This window comes from Octopus sinensis, unplaced genomic scaffold (assembly GCF_006345805.1).
Source record: "Octopus sinensis unplaced genomic scaffold, ASM634580v1 Contig15467, whole genome shotgun sequence".
Classification (NCBI taxonomy): Eukaryota; Metazoa; Mollusca; class Cephalopoda; order Octopoda; family Octopodidae; genus Octopus; species Octopus sinensis.
Genome location: NW_021833744.1, coordinates 90,145 through 111,577, shown reverse-complemented (window position 1 = coordinate 111,577; position 21,433 = coordinate 90,145). Strand labels below are relative to the sequence as shown.

The window sequence follows — 21,433 nt, the reverse complement described above, 5'->3', positions numbered from 1 at the left end:
CGGAAATGAAGTTCCCGGAAACTATGACATTTAATGTCATTCGGGCATATAAAACCAATGTTAATAGATTAAATAATACTCTTCATTGAACACTCGATGGAATAGAGCAACAGAAAAGCATCACAGTTTGAATTATAGACAAATCACGCTAAAAATGTATGATCACTGTGCTCATTCTTCTACACAGGGAATAGTTCCTGGACACAACAATGTAAGGATGTATACAAAGCGACTTTAGAGTCACAAATAATAAGTGTAAATTGGTATTTGACCAGACTCAAGCGGTCTATTAACCAGATAGGGAAGCGAGAGATGAATATATTCTCCAGTTTTTTAATTTAGAGCGAAATTGATTTCAGAATTATCAAGATATGTCGATACATACAAATCTAATCTTCTCGAGAATTATACTTATGTTTTGAGGTTTTGCTTTACCACAATTAATTTGTGATCAAATCGAATTACATGTAGCATAGCCCATATTTGTAAAGCTGAATTTTTCAGGATTATGGGGTTAGATCCTGAACGAAAACTCCATTGACTTATTTCTAACAAACTTAGCAATGATTATCATTATTATCTGTCCGTTGGTTAAAAGCATCGACAGGCACGAAACAGGCAGGCTGCTGGGAATTGGTGAGTCTGGGAAATGAGGAAATCAAAAAGTTTGTTTAAGTCTGTTTTGAGGAAATATGTCTGTTAAGTAAGTCAAATATCTTTGATGACCTAAATAAATTCAAAGCGGAGTCGGCGCCATATTTAAAAGATGAACTGCGCTTTTAAATTAAAAATCGTCGGAATCTTCATGCAATACTAGAATGGAACAGTCAAACCAAACCAATACATACATCAATGCCACCAATATATACGTCAAAGGACTAGACACGTATTTTGACGACGACAAACTGTATCGTTTGGGAGCAAAGTAAGTTAAATGTGAACATAGTTTTTATAACAATAAATTTGTGGTCTGTCTGCAATATCTGCATTGATAATGACCAGCAAATATGATTATAAATATATTTTTCTAGATTCGGCAAAATATCTTCGTGCAAGGCTATCATGGACAAGAACACTGATTTATGCAAAGGTCCCATTTCTTCCCGACCGCCTGCAGGGTATGGCTTCATCGACTACACTTCCGATTCCTCAGCCAAAAAGGCCATCACGGATTTGCGAAAGAAGGGATACGACGTCCAAATTGCTGCTGTTTTTATTACTTTTATAAAAACAAGAAACAAGAGAAAGACTTGACGAATCTCTACTTTTCTGGATTGCCCGTCAACTTCACAAAAATCGACTTGGATAATCTGTTAGAAAGCATTCAGAAACCGTCGTCTTCGAGGATTCTTATCGACGAAAACGGAAAAAGCAAGTGCGTGGGGCTGGCCCGAATGAAGTCCAACGAAGCATGCAATTTGATCATCAAGAAATTCAACGGCAAAGTCCTGGAGGGTGGCAGGTCTTGTAACACTCCAGACAATGGAAAGCCTTTGATAGTCAAGTTCGCTGACAAGAACAGTCAAGGCAAGTCGGTTGTAAATGTGTTTGAGTGAGCTTATTGTTTTAGAAAGTCTTCTCATCTCAACTCTACGACCAGTCCAACTGCTGCTTCTATTTTAGATCGCACTACTGCTACCCGATGTACTACTCCCCTGAATACTACACGTGGGTTTACCCTTATGTCCCCCTGTACTACGAGCAAGACACCCCAGTCCAGTCTGATAAAGCCACTGATTTGGGCCAAAATCCGGAGTAATATGCAAATATATGTCATAGATATGCATTTCAGAATGTGAACGTGTGTTTTCCGTCAGGATATATTTATTTTGATCCTCGACATGTGTACTTCTAGTAGAGAGAAACGGAACAAATTTATATTTAGTATAAATTAATACTAAAAACATTATTTTTTTATTTTAATAATAAAATAAGCAGTCATTAGGATGATTAGGCGACACGTATACCTTTGAATATGCATTATAAAGTCACAAGTGTAGTTATACGTGTTTGACATTCAACAATAAATGGAAATTTAAGTGTATAAGAACCCTATGCCTCATTCTGAGAAATCTGGCGAGTCTCCTGTAATGGGCTGTCAAAGAATAATAGATTTGGGGGCTTTAAAAAATTTCATCAAAATTATTCTAAATGGTGATATTCTAAACGTGCAATATAAAAAATGTATTGTGTGGATTGTGTGGTAATTTTGTTATAAACAATATAGGCAGTTAGGTACCTTTTATTAATAAATCCATTAAAAATATAGGCAGTTAATATTAATGGCGAGTTATTCAAGTTCTGGTTGTTATTAAAAAATTACAAATTAGCTAAATAGATCACAAGGCAATGCCAGGCCATCCTATCGTCGGCAGTTTAAAATAATCGTTGTCAGTGTTTTCTATTTCTGAATGCTTAAACTTAAAAAAGCAACTTGTCGGAGGGTTTAGGAAACATCTCGGTTTACATGATTTGTTTTTTTCTTATAAATTAAATATAAAAAGGCCATTAGGAGTAGTCTGAATTGAGTTACAGCGAGTGTTATGTACATCGGACTGCACAGCCCGGTCACACCATTTCAATCCAACATTCACAGAGTGAAAGAGCATTTTCTGGTCGGTGTGTACGAATCAAAACGTCAACCACATGCGTTGATTACACCCCGTTCTCAGACCTTCCCGAGAGAAATTATAGCGACTGACGCTAGTAGTGTCTCCCCGTACATACTCTAACGGCCTTTTTCATTAATTTACTAACTATTTATAGACCAAATTAATATTTATTTTAAAAATAATGTCTTTAGTTATGCTACAGTATATTTTTTCTTTTTAATATAAATTAATAAATGGATAATTTGTTAATTTTCTGAAATTGAACAAAATATAAACAAATTAATCATTTTGAGTATTTAACCGACAAATTCGTAAATTCTATTAGTTAATAAATTATTTTAAATTCACTAAAAACAAAAAGGTTGCCATTTAACCATGAATCCTCTGTATTTCTCAGTCTTTTAGATTTCTCATGAGAAAAAAAAATCGTCAGTATTTGAAAATATGACTACAAACATTATTCCGTCTCCGACATAGTCAAATATTGGTACTCCAATTCTAAAGTGACTCTCGGCACCTCCAGAAGTCCGTCTGATTCTTTGAGTCATAACAAATAAAAAAGATATTTGAAAAATTCATTTTCTAGTCCCTCAAAAAATGCAAGAAATTAGAAGCGATTGGAATCCGGACATTTGGCTGATTGATTAAAATAAAATTAATTAACATTGATAGGTCACATCGATTAAATATTTAAAAATTAATTTTAATTATTTTTATTGTTATTTTTTAAAATAGTAAACTTATTATGGATTTTCAAACCTTTAATCTAATAAATAATGTCCTTTAAGTGACATAATGAAAATATACAAATTTATCTATTAAATTTTAATTCTATTTAATTAAATGATATTCATTTTATTCTAAATATTATTAAATTTAAACTCCAATTTTAAATATTAAATAGTATACTGTGTGTTGTATAGTCTTCTGTGGTTTTATCATGTTTTAATGCGACAGATGCAAATAAAATATATTTACTTACTTTTTTGTGTAACGTTACTTACAAATTCGCAACTCTTGGTTTCAAAAACCGTCCTGAATGACACAATTCATGTAGGAATGGAATTTGAGTTTGAATACATTCTATACAACACTGGAAACGAGTACATAATGTCATAATCATGCCAGAACGATCACGAATATCCAATTAACCGACCCTCAGCACCAATTTGTATTACAATGGGAGTCAATTGCCCCGTATTTGGTCATATTCATTACCCTCAGTGCCTCCTCGGTGGTGGGGAGAGTCAAATCATCCTTCAGCCACTCGGGGTACCACCAAATGGAGTCCGCTGTGATAACATTCCGCCTGTTTGGAGAAGATGTGTCAAGAGTGAGGGTCTATCTCCTTATTGTAGACTCATTTGTCTTCTCTTCCAAGCCGTTTGTATGTGCTGACTGTTTTGGACTACCAAAGATATGTTGTTAGTCACTTTGTAACTCTTTTCTATCATTATCTTAGACCGAGTGGGTGATATATCTCGTTCTCGTGTTTCTTTGTACGGGATTTCCTCTTTTCTTGTCTAGGAAGTCAGTTTACTATTACTCTTAATAATCTGTTATTTCATTAGTAAAGACATTTATTGACCAAAGCACCAAGTTTAGTATTACAATTAGTAATCTGTTATTTGCTAAGTAGGCTAAAAGCGTGGTTGTATTGAAATAATTTGTTATTTCATAAGTAAAGACATTTATTGACCAAGTTTATTATTACTATTAGTGATCTGTTATTTGATAAGTAGGCTAAAAGGGTGGTTGTATTGGAATAATTTGTTATTTTATTAGTAAAGACATTTATTGACCAAGTTTATTATTACAATTAGTAATCTGTTATTTGCTAAGTAGGCTAAAAGGGTGACTGTATTGGAAATGTTAATTAGTGATGGCCTGAGGGTAGACTTTCTTTGATGATGTACTTTTATGTATCGACACGATTCTTATTAGCAACAGTTTACACGCACGAAGTAATCAAATTTATGTAATGAAAGAGTGGCGTAAAATTAGAATGAAGCGTTTCTTCTTAGTTTGTATACTTGGCATGCTCGAGTGTTTCAATCAATCGTACTTGGAAGATTATAAACAAACTCGTGTGATTTATGTGCTTTTAAATAAGGCTGTGAGTCTCGACTGTACTGTCCATGACACTCTTTCAAGGACTAATGTTGTCATTTAGTCGTATGTTAGTGGAGCTGGATTAAGGACGGGACTGTCAAACTAACCTTCAATGACTACGTGATTGACTCCCAACATGAAATTGATCATAAAAATGGGAATTATCGACTTGTGATTACTTCGTTTGGCAAAGGTGACGAAGGGACATACCAGTGTGTCGGACAATCAACAAACAAGCGGTTAATCTCACATATATTCAATCTAAAACTCGCAAGTATGTTTTTAGAGTTATATAGAACCACCAAAAATAAGCACATTTACTGCAAAGAAAGTTATTGTTTCGGGAGAAAACAACACTTTTCACTGTCAAGTCGAGCAGGGAAGTCCGTCCCCGATCGTCAGCTGGTGGAGACTGGAATACGGAAAGAAGGAAAGGTTGTGCATTGTATGTGTTTATTTTTGACTTTTTTTAGTGCAGTTCTGTTTTTGTTGACAGAATCAAGGAAAATGACTATTTTGTATGCAGTGCCGAAAACAAGTTCGGAATTGCCCAGAGAATGGCAAAATTATTAACATTGCGTTTCTAATGAATCTTTATTTTAGACATAAAAATAAAACAAACATCGAGCACTGAGACACTTTTTCGCTGTGAGGCATTCCTATACGAGGACGTCACTTCAATTGCCTTTAACTGGCAGATCAACCATCATGATAATAAAAAGTACGTTTATTGACTGACTACAAGTTATTCGACTTATATCAAGCAGAATAAATATATTGTTTCGTCCTTTATAGTTCTCCCAAAATCGATCAGTGGACTTGTTGGGTGTCTCACTACTTATCAATTCCTCGACAACTCTGCTTTTGTTTTGTCGAAAAATTTGTTTATTGAAGCAAAACTTGAAAAATATTCTTCGCGTTATTCTTATACGAATTTTATACTTGTCACTGGCTTATTTATGTATTTTTAATATTTTGTAATAATCTATCACTTTGTCATGCACATACAAGATATATTTTGAAGCGAAATACATACGTCGTCACTTCAACCCACCAAACTGAAAAATGGGCAAATAGGCAAATATAGATAATGGGAATTTGTCTTTTTAGTGTCCATTTCCAAATGAATTTTCCCAATAAGAAATGACTGAGAGCACTAACCAAGACGTTTCGCTCTGTTTTATTGTTATAGTGACAGTTTAGGGAATATGAGAAATAATTTACAAATCATGATTACTTTTTTTGTTGAAATTTTTTTTGAATAAAAAAGAACAAAATCTATCTTCTCAACTTTAGCTCGAGCATTTGAGAATCACCTCTTTCGAGCTTTTTATCCTCGGATCCCCGATCATTTGGAAAAGTATTAGGAAGGCTCTCGCTAACAAGGAGGACGAGATAGAAATCCTCATTTCGCGTTTCTGCAAGCTCGAATGTTCCTACTAAAAAACTATCTCTTTCTCTTCTTGATAATCTGGTTTCGAAAACCCTTGAGTTATTGGTAAATATCAAGTTCAAATCTGGCGATATACTGCATGTAAGAAATATGTGGCTGGAGTCAACAAGTGGGTTTCTCGGGAGCTTAAAATCCCGGACATTTCATCTGTTCAAAAGAACTGTGAACTCCCAATTGAAGATATCCGCTTACACGACGACCAGTTTCAGTTGACAAGTGTTAATTATGCTTGCCAACCACATTCGGCTGATTGGTTTAATGTGTTGCCGATTTCGTCAGCCGGTATGTTCCTGGACAACAAATCAGTCCACATTTGAATTTTTATATTGAGAAACCGCATCATTGTAGATCTAGAAAACTCATCAAACTGAGGGGGTTATAGTCTCTCTCTTGTTTCCTCAGTGCCAGCAGGATCGCCAGACACGTCTCTTCGAATAATGTTGTGAAGTGCGTGCTTAACGCCGCTGGATTCTTCTCAATATTAAAATTGTTTGGACTGGACCGTGGCCTTTATTTGCATCTGCCCTCTCCGAATCTAGGAAAACTGAAAAATATGCCTCGTTGGATACCTGCTGCTTCATCCCTATGGTTTTTGAGACCAGTGGGGTAATTGGACCCAAAGCGCTCAAACTCTCTCAGAGATTGGTTCAGCCATTTCTAGGAGGAGTCACAAGTTGGCTTTTTCAACAGATACTAATTTATTTTATCAAACAGTTCTTTCATGTTCTTCTAAATAGTGATTACTTGTTTATATGTGTAAATATCAGGAGAATATTTATATTGGCTGTCAAAAGGCCATGTTTTGAAAAGATTTTTTATTTAGGTAAAACTCTGAGCTACTAGATTGTTTCAAATCAATCTAATACTTGGATTGTTAACCTATTTGCTCTCAGAATAGAGAAGATGGTTGATAGAGAAAACGTTAAATACAATCTGATTGAAATGCAAATGTTTACATTTGAAAATGTTGTAAAATTCAATTTTTGAGATTTTTTGGGTTGCCGACTTTCAAAAAACTCCAAAAGTTCTCGTCTATTTGCAACATTTTCATCTCTAAAATATATAAAAAAAATAACTACGCTCTTAACCCCGAAAACAATCTCAGAATTACTAGAAAACAAAAAACCATATTTCGTAGAATTTATCAAAACTAAAAGGCAGGAAAAAACGCAAAGATTCTAATTAATGTAATAAATTGTAAATGTGTAAAAGTGATGATGTAAAATTTACTACTATAAATTTATTATTAATAGTTGCACTATAAATAATTAATGTAATAATTGAATTACTCTCACAATCACACTCTTGTGGCCCTTTATGGAAGGTGCTACAAAACTCAATCCAAGTCGATTTTACAGCGATCTCATCGCCTTCAACAAGTCTCTAAAGTAAATTCCACACTAAATCAATAAATTATTTTTTATTAATCGAAAAATAATAAATTGTAGAAGTGAAATAGTGAATTTCCCGACAGTAAATGGAGTGTCAATAAACTTGTTTGCATTGTACAACCAAGTGACCAGTCTTGGAGGATACAGAGCAGTGTCATCCTCAAATAAATGGAACGACGTGGCCAATTCAATCGGACTCCTCGGCCATTCCCTCGCCTTTCCCAACCACCTCAGGCAAATCTACAACCGATATTTGGAACCATTCGAGCAAAGAGGCAACCGCGATAACAAATTATTCGAATCTCAAACAAAACGGGAAGTCGACATGTTTTTTACCCTTCCAATGCACTGCCACTCCAGAAAGGGTATCATAACTGTCGACATTCCCAGAATCAGCGAGTATTTATAACCCAACCTGCCACTTGGAAATGTCTTTGCTTTCGGGGATCCCTTCGTGTGTCAATTTTGCCATCAAATGTGTTTTGGTGATGACTTCAGAAGTGCCTCTCCCAAGAATTGACTTTTGGAAATGTCCTCATCTCTTTGAACTCCTTCTGGCTTGGGTTGGCTTCAATAAAGACCGTTCTTATGACAGAGTGTTGGACTATCACTGGAAAAGACTGTCATTTGTCTCATATCCTCAGGTCTGTCCATCACCCGGATTGGTAGTTCTGGGAAATGAGCACAGTCGAGTATGGACATGTGGAATGTCTGGTTGAACGACGTGGTGGTGTGAGAACTGCTGTGTGTGTGGACGAGCAGGTGGGACTGACTGAGAAGGTGGACTGTCTAAATGAGTGTAGATACTGACGATAATCAACAATGCTATTTTCGATGAGTGGAATGCACAATTTGTGAGTAAACACGACTCGGCTGTGAGACTACTCCTCTTTGCTGCCTTCAATAAGCACAGCTGCATTCAGAAAGCAGCTTTAAACTCACTGGAAACACTCTCCCGTTACGTATAGTCCTCACTCACCCCAGATTGTCCTCCCTGCCTGTTCCCACTCTATTTGTACTGTTCTGAGTGCACTTCTCGCCAAGGAAGAATGCAGTCTGTTCACTTCAGTCAAGTGTATTCTCACTATTTATACTCCAGCAATGCAAATTGTGGGCGGACTATGCACTGGTAGTCACAACAGGGAGTTCATTACTAAACTGATAACCCCCTCCTTTGTGGGCACACTTTTCTCTAATCTTTCATTACACAAACACAATGTGGCTGTGCTTATCAATGCATTGGAACTCATCAACCAACTCTCTGCCCTCTTTCCCCATTTTGTTCATATTTTTACTCAGCTTGACAGTCCATTTGGTCATTTCTGAATTCTCGCTTATTTTAGATATTTTTTTCGATTTTTTGAAGACTGGCAAGGCGGCTCTGTCCTCCTGTGACTTTGGGAACATAAAGTTTAGTGAAGCCCAAGTCCGCTTTGAAGGGGCATTTCAGGGGTATGACATGGTGGCCTGTGTCAAGATGACTCGTTTGTGGTACAAATATGTCATGAATTCAGGATTCTGTCGGTTTGTCGGGAGAAGGAGGGTTGTTCTACGAATGGACTGGACTTGTTCAAGTCATATCAGGAGAACTGCGAGGGAGGAATGTCCTATTCCCTGTTCATTGCCTTCCTTTGGTCACTCTTCCCCCACCTCCCCATGTCCAATTCCGTGTTTGTTGGACTCAGTTCGGACTGTCCACTCAAAGTGGGGCGGCCTGAGTTGTTGGACACGTTATTGGCCGAACATATCAGTCAGAGACAAGTGCCAATAAAGAGAGTAATCAACGTCGTGTCCTCCAATGGACGGATCGACACGTCTCCCCCTCTGGAATGCCCGTGGGATAAATGTGGAATGTTTGTGTTGTGCTGATAGTCCAGTAAATTCGACAATTCGGATGGTCTGAGTGGCCACGTAGTGAATGACCACATCAACCAACTCCCGGAGAGTGGTGGGTGTTGTCCCTGGAATGACTGCAGTCTGACCCCCCACAAAAAGTGGTCATTGATCTCCCACATCCTTGTATGTCCCTCCTTCATGTCCAGACCAATCACTGTACTGGACTGTGTTCAGACAGTGGAGGACAGGCAGAGTACGGGAATGGGAGTAGTGGGTGGGGAATATCCCGGTCATATTCCTCCATCAACGACTTCCAAGGACAGACCGAGATCGAGGACCCGCTGGTTAGACACATTCGGATAACATCGGGGATGATAATATTATCAATGTGTCGCACATGTTGTACTGCTCTAAAGTGGGTGTGTTGTATATTGCTAGTCTAATCCGTCCATACGAGGATATGTTGGTGGATTTGATATTCCGTGGGTGTGACTGTGGCCGGGTGTTGGCCGAATGTCTGTTTCTTCTCAAAAATGAAGTTTAAGCATCTTTGTTAATAAGGAAATATAATTACTTCCCAGTCATTAGACACATGAAATCTAGAAATGTGTAGAGAACTGACCTTCGTAGTTGATATTGCCATCTGCGTCTATTTCGGCGTCCTTGATCATGTCGTCCAGTTCTGAGTCGGTGAGGACATCGCCCAGGTTGGTGAGAATACATCTCAGTTCGTTCATTTTGATGACCCCATTTTGGTCGAATATTTGGAAGGCTTCCCGAATGTCTTCTTCGGTGTCTGTGAATTGTGATTTTGTTCGCATCATTTCTATGAATGTGTCCATTTCGATGTTTTCGTCGCCTTTGTGATTAGTCCTGACTACCATTCTTGTCTAGTTGGGTTGCCATTTCGTTCAGTTCTGACTCGGTCGGGTTCTGTCCCAATGACCTCATTAGAGTGCCCAATTCTTTGGTTGTAATTGTCCCGTTTCCATGCTTGTCGAATAGAGAAAACGCTTCTTTTATGTCTGTTTAATTATTGTCTTTATTTAACACCTGAAATCTGTTTTTCACTCAAATCGGACTAAATAATGTACACAACAAAGAGCAACCATTTAATTATATTAATCAAATACTAATGAATAAAAGTTTCAAAAAATGTTAAAAAAATTATTTTTATTTATTTCTTTAAAAATTTAATTTGTTCAGAAAAATTTGCTGAAGGTCACTGGTAGCGGATATAGCCCACTTATTGTAATACCTGAATTCAGTCAACTCCAAAAATACTCATCAAAGTCAAGCTCGGTCGTCCACTTTATTAACTCGCTTGATTCGTCCCTTGTACCCATCTAAGTTGGACTAGAAAGTATCAACTGATTTCACTCTCCTGTTCACATTGGGCTGCCTTTTCTATTCCTCTCATTAAATGACTGAAACCTTCACTGCTGGTTGTCCTTCGTTGTAGAGAGTCCAAATACTGTTATCAGTGACTCGTCTCCACTCATTGTGTTCTTCTCTGGTATACCACTGCTGGGGACTTTGTCTGAGCTCTGCAGTTCAGGAAAGCTGATAGACAGACCCCAGCCTTTCGTGTTGGTCAGTCGCATATCGCAGAGTTTATTACATGTGGCTGTGTAGTCCCGAGGGGAGTTGTTTCCAATGTCTTCCACAGGACGATATGTGTAGATTTTGTAAAGAACTGTCGGAGGAAAGGTCTCCTGTTTAATATTTGAGTTGTTCTTACCCCTCCAAGTCTGACTCGGACAAATCCTCCGAAAGCCTTGTCCATTAGCTGAGCTTCCTGTGGGTTGATAGACCTCAGTAAATCTCGGGCTTCCCCTTTATTTACCAAATTTAAGAGTTTTTTGTAAAATTCAAAAACTTGCAAGTCCTGGGACTTGTTTATATTTTAGAGACCGTGTAACGTCGCCAAGCTCGGAGAATTATCATGGCACTCTTCTCCCTTTTTTTCCTTTTGATTATTTTCCTTGCCCACTTTTGTATCAATACAACAGCCATAGTGACGAAACTACAATTATTGTTGACTATACCTCATTGTATGTCGCGTATAGAGAGATATTTCCCGTCTTTTTTGACGTCGCAAATACAGAACGTACAATTTGGCCAGTCCTCTTATCTCGGGTCTATAGATATGCATTGTTTTTTTTCTGTGGATGGAATAACGAACTGATTACCTTATGGTCAGTCCTTTCAAGAAGGCCTGTAGGGTTATAACAGCCTTAATATTTGAGGTGTCCATGGATATGTTATGGTTGCAAATAATTTATTCATTTGATCAAATAGTCTATCGCATGTTTAGATTTCAGTTTTCAATAAATCTATATGCATTATAAAAGAAATAAACAAAAATTAAATAAGATTTTTGTCTCAAACCATACTTTTTACAACAATGACTCACAATGTTTTGACTTTGATAAATAAGAACAATTTTAATTAAGCTTTAAGACATTGAATTTCACAAGTTGAAATAACCGGAGTTCACCTTGTCTGTCGGAACGATATCACCACTTTAATAGTGATCTGATACTCCAATATTGATTAAAAATTGTGGATCACATGAGTGCAATAAGGACACATAATAAACTAATGAGGACTCCAATACTACTTGGAGATTCCTTCACTCTTTTACATTGATAAATACAGATGTATGCTTCCACCGCTTGATTTGACAGGCTGGAAAGTCTTCCAATTATTTAATGGCTAAAAAATAATAACTATATATTATATTGGATATTAACTGGAGAGTATGAGCACAGGCACGAGATCAGAATCACTGATAAGGAGATAATAAGCAGTAGCCTCTAAATTGAAGCAAGTCATAGGTACGAATATAATATGGAGAGTGTGAGAAAAGTAATATTAACTTAATTAATCTATGTATGTTCTATTAATAAATACTTTGAGTATTAATAAAAAGTATAAAAGGATTTATAGCACGTCATTTGAATGATAAGTTATCATTTCAGCAAATAGTTGCCTATTTCAGCAAATAGTTGCCTATTTCAGCAAATAGTTGCCTTCGACTATTATTTTTCAAAACAAGTCCTTTTATAGAGGCAATTAAGTTATCCACTACAAGATAATTTAGTTTTATCCTTAATGCACAATTGTGAATTAAATGTGCAATACATGTTACGTGGAATAAATTAGGATACAAATTTTTTAGTGTTTTTCCGGCTGAAATCATATACTTTGCCGCGTCGGTTAATAACAAATAAAAATTTTTTCTCTCAACATTTGCACATCGAATCGTATCATCCACAATCTGACATAGAATTGATGCATTAAGCGAAGAATTTAATGGTACACAACCAATAAGATAGCTGATTTGGGGATCCGTTATTTTCCCAATAAGAATATTTACATATTTTTCATTACCAGCGTCAGTCTCATCCACGATTAAAAAATTTTTTCATTAATTAACAAGCTGATTATCTCATCGACACGTTTTTCGGCCAAAATTTTGACATTATTTCGGCATTTGGATTCTGAGGGTAACTCGAATCCGATAGTATTGAAAAAATTGATTAATGCAGGATTCCTTAGTTTATATAAAGGAATATTTGCTGAAACAAATGCTTCAGTCAGATTTAGTGAAAAATCATTCGTATTAACAGTGGTGGGAAGAAACGTTTGAATCGTCTTTTTAGATTCGTTTATATGTGAAATATGTTTCTGTGTAAATCTGTGTTTTTCAACAAACCATTTTTTATGGCATGTTACACAAATATCGCATAAATTACAATATAATGCTCCACCCGGAGTAATTGAAAATTCATTGGGAAATTCTTGGATAATTCTCAAGGCTTTCGAGTAGATAGATTTTTTCGACTTAGGCATCACAACAACAATGAAATAATAGTCAGCGTGGCTGAAAATGACACAAAAATTGACAAAGTTGACCTAAAAAATGAAAAAATTGACAAAGTTGACCTAAAACATGAAAAATTAACAAAGTTGACCTAAAAAATTTTCAAAATAAAAGTTTTTTTAAAATAAAAATTGTATTTCTAGTATTTTTATGAAAGAATAATTATTTATTGTTGAGTTGACTTTATTGACTTTTGGTTGCCCTAATGATAACTGAAGCAATTATTAAAAACCCACAAACAATCCTGCAATTACTTCAGAACGCAGGAATGAGTTTTGTAGACATGTGGAGAAATGGGCACTTTTCCCTATCCGTGGTGTGCAGCAGCATAACTCACCTTATCGATTTGAAAAACAATAAATATACACAGATAAAAATCATTAGCTTAATTTCTTTGTTAATTGCCTGGACTATCCTGCGAATTGTACTCCTAATTCGATTAACTGTACTTATCCACGTTTATGTCAATTCAGGGCATCCTGAAGAAATATTTGGACCCGAAAATTGCCAAAAAAGTGGCCGAAAATATCTCAAAAGCACTAATGATGTTCGCCATGTTCGTTTCTACGACTTTTCTTGTGTTCAATTCAGACAACTCTCCATACTTCTACCACCCACTAAGCGCATTATCTGGTCATGTGAATAACACATTCCAGACTATTCTCGTTCTCTCTATCCTGTATCTTCTGCCACGTCTCTGCTCTATTTGATACGTCTGTCCTACTGTCTCAGTTCTTGCTGGATGTCCTTCTTTGTTGAGACTATTCGTTCGGACTGTTTTCTGATGGTTGTTCATCATATGTGCACTATATCCCTTCTCTACATATCCGACGTGGGCAGGTCCTTGTTTTTTGATAGTCTTAGACTTCATGGGATGGGACTTGTCGTACTCTTTCTCCACGATCTTACAGACATTCTGCTCGGTATGTCAAAAATCTTTTTATATTTGAATAAAATGGAGAATAAGTTCAGTTCTGCGTTTTTCTTCATGCAATGGGCATGTTATGGTCTCTTTATCATAATCTGGTTTTTCTTGTTCCCAGTAGTCTAGGGTGGCCTTCAGGAATATTCTGTTCCCTCGTTTCGTGTTGCACTGCTTCAGTGCCACTGTCGTCCATTCGTGGTCTTTCCACGTTCGATCTGCCTTCCATGTCATTGCCACGTTGCTGGGTATTCTTGCACTTATGCATTTCTATTGGCTGTGGGTTAAATTCCTAGTGACAACTATTTTTAGTTGATTTATAAGAATTTTCGGAGAGTCCTTAAAAGTGATTTCTCCGATGTCAGAGAATAGTTTTGGGTTTTACATGATTTATATTTGATCTGTCGATTTTGAAACTTTTTTAACATTAAATCTGTCTAATATGAGTATTAAGATACTAAAAAATATATTCTTGTTGATAAACAGTCAATTTTATTTGTGGTGAAATTTTAAAAATATAAAAGAGGTTTTATTTTATGGTCACTTATTTTACTTTTCATTTTTAGTCATGTTATCAACGATATATAATCGAGCATTCATTGAGGCGTGCAATTGACCTTGTTGAATGTGAAAACTAAATCAATCAATTAATCTATATTGCAGGTCGAGAAGGTATCGATGCGAGCCTATTTGAAAATATACAAATCCAAATATTGCATACCGTCAACTTTAGGTGCTACGGCAAGCGACGTAAATAGATTTAGTACGATCGTTCTAAACCTGCTATCACACAGAATCAGTGACATTTTTAAACATTTTTCCTATAGTTAAATCAAACATTAATCACAATAATCAATAGAGTGCGGTTATTGAATAAAATGAATAACGAGGAAACATTATTGTGGAGTATAATGGTACTATCTAATTTAAACTATTGTTTCAAATTAAAAAAACGAAAATCCGATATCGGAAATTTATGTCAATAAATAATCTGATAGCATTTCCCTTATCTATCTACTGAGGACTGGCAAATGCTAAAAAAATATTCTTCACTAAAAACCTATTCTTCTATAATTAATACTGCAATAAAACTATTTTTAACGTCCCCTGGAGGCATTGTAGCTCTTGTAAATGTTATGAATTGGCTGTATTTGATTATTTTTAAAAGTGTCATTCGAATAAACAGAAAAACTCAAGTTAAAAAAGAGATTCAAGAACTCCTTTATAAACAAGATGATAGAAGTTGATTGGTGTTCTTTTCAAAATAGATTATCTATGTATTGCATCTTTATTTGTGTTTTTTTTAAATACTCCAAATGATTAATTTGTTTATATTTTGTTAAAATCAAGAAAATTAACAAATTATCCATTTATTAATTTATATTAAAAAGAAAAAATATACTGTAGCATAACTAAAGACATTATTTTTAAAATAAATATTAATTTGGTCTATAAATAGTTAGTAAATTAATAAAAAAGGCCGTTAGAGTATGTACGGGGAGACACTACTAGCGTCAGTCGCTATAATTTCTCTCGGGAAGGTCTGAGAACGGGGTGTAATCAACGCATGTGGTTGACGTTTTGATTCGTACACACCGACCAGAAAGTGCTCTTTCACTCTGTGAATGTTGGATTGAAATGGTGTGACCGGGCTGTGCAGTCCGATGTACATAACACTCGCTGTAACTCAATTCAGACTACTCCTAATGGCCTTTTTATATTTTCCCTTTTCGAACTTCTCATTTGGCACATAAGATCTACTTTTTAGATTTGTTTCATTCTCTTTATAGTTGACGTCAGGATCATAAAGACCAAGTCGCGAAACAATTGATGTTCAGCTTATTTGAAAATATAAAAATCCATGTATGTTACAAAAAAACATGTACAGATACTTATTTATTTAATCACCAAGACCACTTCAAAAGCCGAACAAACGTCACGTGATCCGCGTGCACTCAACCAGGGACCTCATACTTGCTCGGTGATCTTTCCATGAGCCCACACAAGATCACACCGGGCGGCTGGCCACATTTCATACAGACTGAGGTTTAATACAACAAAAATTGAAAAATAGGTAAAATTAACAAAGATTATGAGAATAGTTATGAATAATTAATTAAAAAATGTGAAATCAATGATGCAGTTTCTTAGGATGGATTTCTTGAATATGGCTATATTGAAAATGAAGAACTAATTGAATTATTGGAAGGGCAATCTCGAGAAGATGAAAAACCTCAACCAGTACTTGATTTTATTTAATGACTAAATTTAGAAAACAAGTAGCGAGGAGGATTATGTTGAAAAAAAAGTTGAGCTTTGGAAGCTTTCAGAGCACTAGAGACCATTAAAACTTACATTTCTCAAATCAAAAATTCAAATATTGATGATCACGAAAATATTATGAAAATTGGCGAACTGCTTAGAAAATAAATCAAATAAAAAAGATAAAAATAAATGAAGTTCTAAAGATTGTATAGATTTTAAAGATTGTAACTTTCAAATTAGAATGAATTATTTAAAATTATTTAGATTTTCTGGCCGGTCCCAAAATCGGCGGATTCAAGAGATTTTACTGTAAATTGTTTCTTGGATACAATATTGTTCGGAAATGATAGATTAGTAACTAGTCCAAAAATTGAATTTTCAAATTCAAATAAATGTTAGCTGATTAATAAAAATATTGAATTGAAATAAAAAAATTTTCTAATTAATGTATATCACATTAATAAATCAATGTTCCTAAAAATTTATATTGGCACTTTTAAGACTCCAAACTTTCCATGTTTCTAGGCTACGTGGTTTATGTGGTCTCCTTTGAAACATCGGAATGATAAATAGGATCAACATATTATAAATTTGATTGTCCAACAATTAAGTCTCTCCAAAAAAAAAAATATTCGATACAAAAATTTAAAGTTTGAACGAATTAAAATACACAAATTGCATTTGCAAATTATCAGCAAAAATTATTGGTTAAAATAAAATTTTCTATTTTCTATTAGTAAATAGAACATTAAGCTTTGTAAATGAGTCAAAATTAACATGAAAAGTATATATAAATAAAGATAGAATATTTATTTAGAATATTTTGTTAGATTTAAACTGGTCCGTAATCGTCACTTAGGTAACATTATTGATTGAAACAAGTACTTATAAAACATTTTTAGTTTAATAGGCGCAATAAATGACAGAGGAGTCACCAAATTCTAAGGAGAACAGTGATTCCGCCTGTTCACAGCTTTGTTTTTGGGATCAGAATTATAACGAATATCTCGCACAGTTGCTTAATGACCTTCAAAACGTCACTTACTTGCCGGTTGCCTTCAATCATGTAATTAGAATATTAACGGATGGTCCTAACCTTTTTTGTAATAAACTTAGAGATCAACAGAGTGAGAAGTAAATTCGGAAACATCAAAGACAAATTTTCATTGGAAGAAGCTCAGGAATGTTTGGTCACTTTGTCCGAAAAACTTTTTGTGCCTATAAAGAAATATCCCGACGTATGTGGTGCTCTAATGGCTTCCGTTAGTTCAATTTTGTCGGGAGAATTCTCGGACCTCGGGGTATGACTGCCAAGCAAATCGAGTACAACACAGGCTGCAAAATAATGATTCGAGGAAGGGGGTCTATGAGAGATAAAACTAAGGTTAGAAAACGTCAATTTCACGTTCGTTACATTCAAGGAAGAGCAGAACCGTGGAAAACCGAATTGGGAACATTTGAACGAAGAACTCCACGTTTTGATCACCGTCGAGGACATATTGGAAAAGGCGGAAAAAAAGTTGAAAAAGGCCACAAATGAAATTAAAAAACTACTTTTGCCATCGGTATGCACACACTCCAAACTCCATGGTTACTTGGGGCATTATTTGCTGCCATTTGGTTCCTCTGCTACTATAGAAATGCTACACGAGTCGATAGGCGCGTTTAATATAGATTTTTGAACTTTTTTTATTTTTCCTGTAGCCAGAGGGACAAGACGAACTCAAAAAGAACCAATTGATTGAACTTGCCATTTTGAATGGGACTTATCGCGACGAGTCCAAAAATTATCTTGGTGTTTTTCTGACTTATTTATTTAAGGACGCTCCAATTCCCACGATCAGACAAATCCTGCAATTTATTCAAAGTCTTCGGTCTCTTCGTTGCCCACAATGTATTTTGGAACAGCACCGTACATCGACCCATGCTCTATCGGACAAAACCCTCTTTTTGTAAACTACTTCCCTACAAATGGATTTTGTCCTTATTTTACAGACTTGGTCTACTTTGATCCATACTCTCTTGTCAGCAATAACGGACCAGAGGAGTCCGTACAAAAGTCAGATGCAAATAATTAAAATAGTATCTTCTTATTACGAATAGATATTTTTGTTATTTATTGTTGGTCTTAAAGGCAACCGTTTAGTTTTCGAAAGAGCTGAAAGTCTTTACTATAGAGAGGTAAACAGTCAGCTCAGGTAACTGAAAGTATTTTAGGAAAATGACAATCATTCTACAGTAGGAATTTAATGTCTACAAACTGTCTTGAATACACTTACCTACTTGCTTATTCATAAAAAGTATCAAGTTTGGACACTCTAATAAAACAAACGGCACCATTTTATTCCAAATTTTAGTCCAGCTACTCCTTATTGACTTTCACTCTGAGACTTGAGTTCTTTTACGTCTAGGATTGCGTATATCGCCCTATTCATCTACTTTAATGGCCACAAAATGAAAATACTGCTTTTTGAGCATTATTATACACGTCAAGTTTGTATCTTGTCGCAGTCTGGATGATTGTAATTTTTGGAAAGTCATCTAGGTCACTGGCATTTATATTCGCACTCCAGCATTTATAGGTCATTTTGTATGGATAGTAGCAAGCCTGTGCGTGATCTGCCTCGAAAGCAGTTAAAAAGTGTGACCCCAACGAGCTTTTCTTATAGTGGTCTTTAAGCATTCAGATTTACATGTAGCATATAGGTTCTTGTCCCTGATCTTGTTTGGATAACATATTTCCAATAGGGATTTTTGTTGTTGTCTGTGCAAATAAATTCAGACTCATCGTGCATTTTCCGTTCAGGTTTCACGTTTTCCAATTGTATTGTAGTATAGGCATAACAATTGCGTTGTATAAACGCACTTTCACATGTGTTAGAATTTGTGCTTATCCTAGCCATTTGGACTTTAATTTTTTGAATGCAAGAATTCTCCATTTCTTATTAATTTACTTTAAAAACAGTTTTCACTTAAAAAAATAATCTTTCTAAAAGGAAAATGTTGATTGAAAAATCTCTCGACATTTTTTTATATGGTCTGCTTCAGATTTCCAATTTTTTGTATCAATTTATTTTTAGGCCTGAATAATCATCATACCGTTTTTAGAATGGAATTAATTTTGTTGCAACTTTTTTGCGATTTTCTTTAATTTCATTTTGATTTTACAATTTAGTTAATTTATTGCCATAAAATCGACCAATTCATTAATATTATTCAATTCCTAAAATAGATAATCATGGTTCGGCATTTAATAGTTTAAAGTTGCTATTCTTGGTGCTAATGGAGGAATCGGACAAGCTCTGAGTCTTCTCTTTAAACTTCAATGTGATCTAATAAGTCAACTGAACTTATTTGATGTTATTGACCCCTCCGGAGTTGCGGAAGATTTGTCTCATATTCCGAAAAACTGTTTAGTAAAATCGTTTAAAGGATCAGAAGAATTAGAAGGAACCCTTACAGGAATAGATTTAGTTATTTGTGTTGCAGGGAAGAGATATCCTGGTTTGATTCATTAATTCTATTTATTAGTAGCTGAAAGAGCTGATTTATTTGTGCCCAACTCTAAAATAATGGAATTTCTAATCACTGGAATATCACTTTACTGCCCCTCTGCAATTGTCGGAATTATTACCAATCCAGTACTCCGGTCAATGACTTCTGCAGGTCAATTCATTAGTCCCCATGGCAGTCAAACTGATGGATCGTCTGGGAATAGATGCATAACGGCGGAAATTCGGGGTCACGACTTTGGATGTTCAAAGAACTGTCACGTTTGTTTCTGAGACTTTGGTTCATTACTTTTGGTTTATTTGTATTGTAGAGAATTGAGCCCTCTGCAGTAACTAGCACGAGTGTGTGTGGAGATTCGGAGAACACCATCGTCCCACTCATCAATGATGGAGCTTTTACCTTCACCAAAATCGAGGACCTTTGTTCGAGGATCAGGAATGCTGGGACGCTAATTAATGCCTCGTTAAATTCGTCTATTTAAAATCTTTTCCCGTAATGTTCCCGATGCTAATTCTTTTGCTATCATTAATTTCCCAGACTGAAAATGAGTGCCCATCTCCGTCATTTAATCCATCTCAAAAGTCTAGAAATTAATTTGAATGATAGAGTTTACAAAAATTGCCAACTTTTGAACATTCCTCTCCTTGATGATGCTCCGACAGTTCAAATTTTGTTGATACTGTTTATATTAATTGTTAGAGATGTTTCTTACAACAACATTCGTCTTCTCGATGATAATTCTTTTACTGAAATGCCACAGCTTATTGATTTGTAACAATTTTTTGGTATTTTCTAGAAATTTAGAACACAACTCGATAAAATCAATTACACGCAGAACATTCGACAAACTCCAAAATTTAACATCATTGTAGTCATTTTTTCTAATCGAAGGAATTTGAATAATAATTTATTAACCAGTTTTGAAATGGGGACATTTGACAGCCTAACAAACCTCCAAATACTGTACAAAATTATTCATTTTAAAACTAAAAGTTCATTCAGCGTAAAGTATCATTAGTTCTCTAGCTAGAAAATCGTATTTATGTAAATTTTTCACTTTGATTTGTTTGAGTTTCTCCTGCGACGTAATTCCCATTTCAAGTATAGAAGGGGCTGCATTGCGAATAACAAACGAGTTATTTCGCAAGATTGCTATAGATATTATCTGGTACAGCAAGCTAATTTCCCGGCACGTCAAAGGTCTTATTTCCGATCGATTTTCCAATTATAGACAGTATCTTCTTCCCAGTTGGCTCAATCACATGACTTTTCTCCACTGAAACTAGAACGAAGTTGTATGCGTCAGGAAAGAACGCATATTTCCTTCAATTGGTTTACTCGGCCGGTGGGACGCGAAGTCAGAACACGACGTAGACTGAATAACAAATTTGGGTACTTTCAATATTGAAGTTTCCATTCGTATCTTGACATTTAGGCCAG

The 21,433-nt window shown here is 35.4% G+C and overlaps 2 protein-coding genes and 1 pseudogene across 2 annotated transcripts; 2 read left to right on the top strand and 1 right to left on the bottom strand.

Annotated features, from left to right (window-relative positions):
- Window positions 1-7,476: 7,476 nt before the first annotated feature.
- On the top strand, window positions 7,477-8,206 carry LOC118761590 (SWI/SNF nucleosome remodeling complex component-like). Its single transcript, XM_036499642.1, has 2 exons — window positions 7,477-7,565; window positions 7,626-8,206. The coding sequence occupies exons 1-2, from the start codon at window positions 7,495-7,497 to the stop codon at window positions 7,975-7,977; spliced, it is 423 nt and encodes a 140-aa protein (XP_036355535.1). The 5' UTR covers window positions 7,477-7,494; the 3' UTR covers window positions 7,978-8,206.
- Window positions 8,207-9,940: 1,734 nt separating this feature from the next.
- LOC115230397 lies at window positions 9,941-12,242 on the bottom strand (annotated as a pseudogene).
- Window positions 12,243-12,257: 15 nt separating this feature from the next.
- Window positions 12,258-18,558, top strand: LOC115230396 (KH domain-containing, RNA-binding, signal transduction-associated protein 1-like). Its single transcript, XM_029800597.1, has 7 exons — window positions 12,258-12,275; window positions 13,767-13,931; window positions 14,879-14,965; window positions 17,748-17,864; window positions 17,902-18,045; window positions 18,185-18,374; window positions 18,476-18,558. Exons 1-7 carry the CDS (start codon window positions 12,258-12,260, stop codon window positions 18,556-18,558), a joined length of 804 nt encoding a protein of 267 aa, XP_029656457.1.
- Window positions 18,559-21,433: the final 2,875 nt, after the last annotated feature.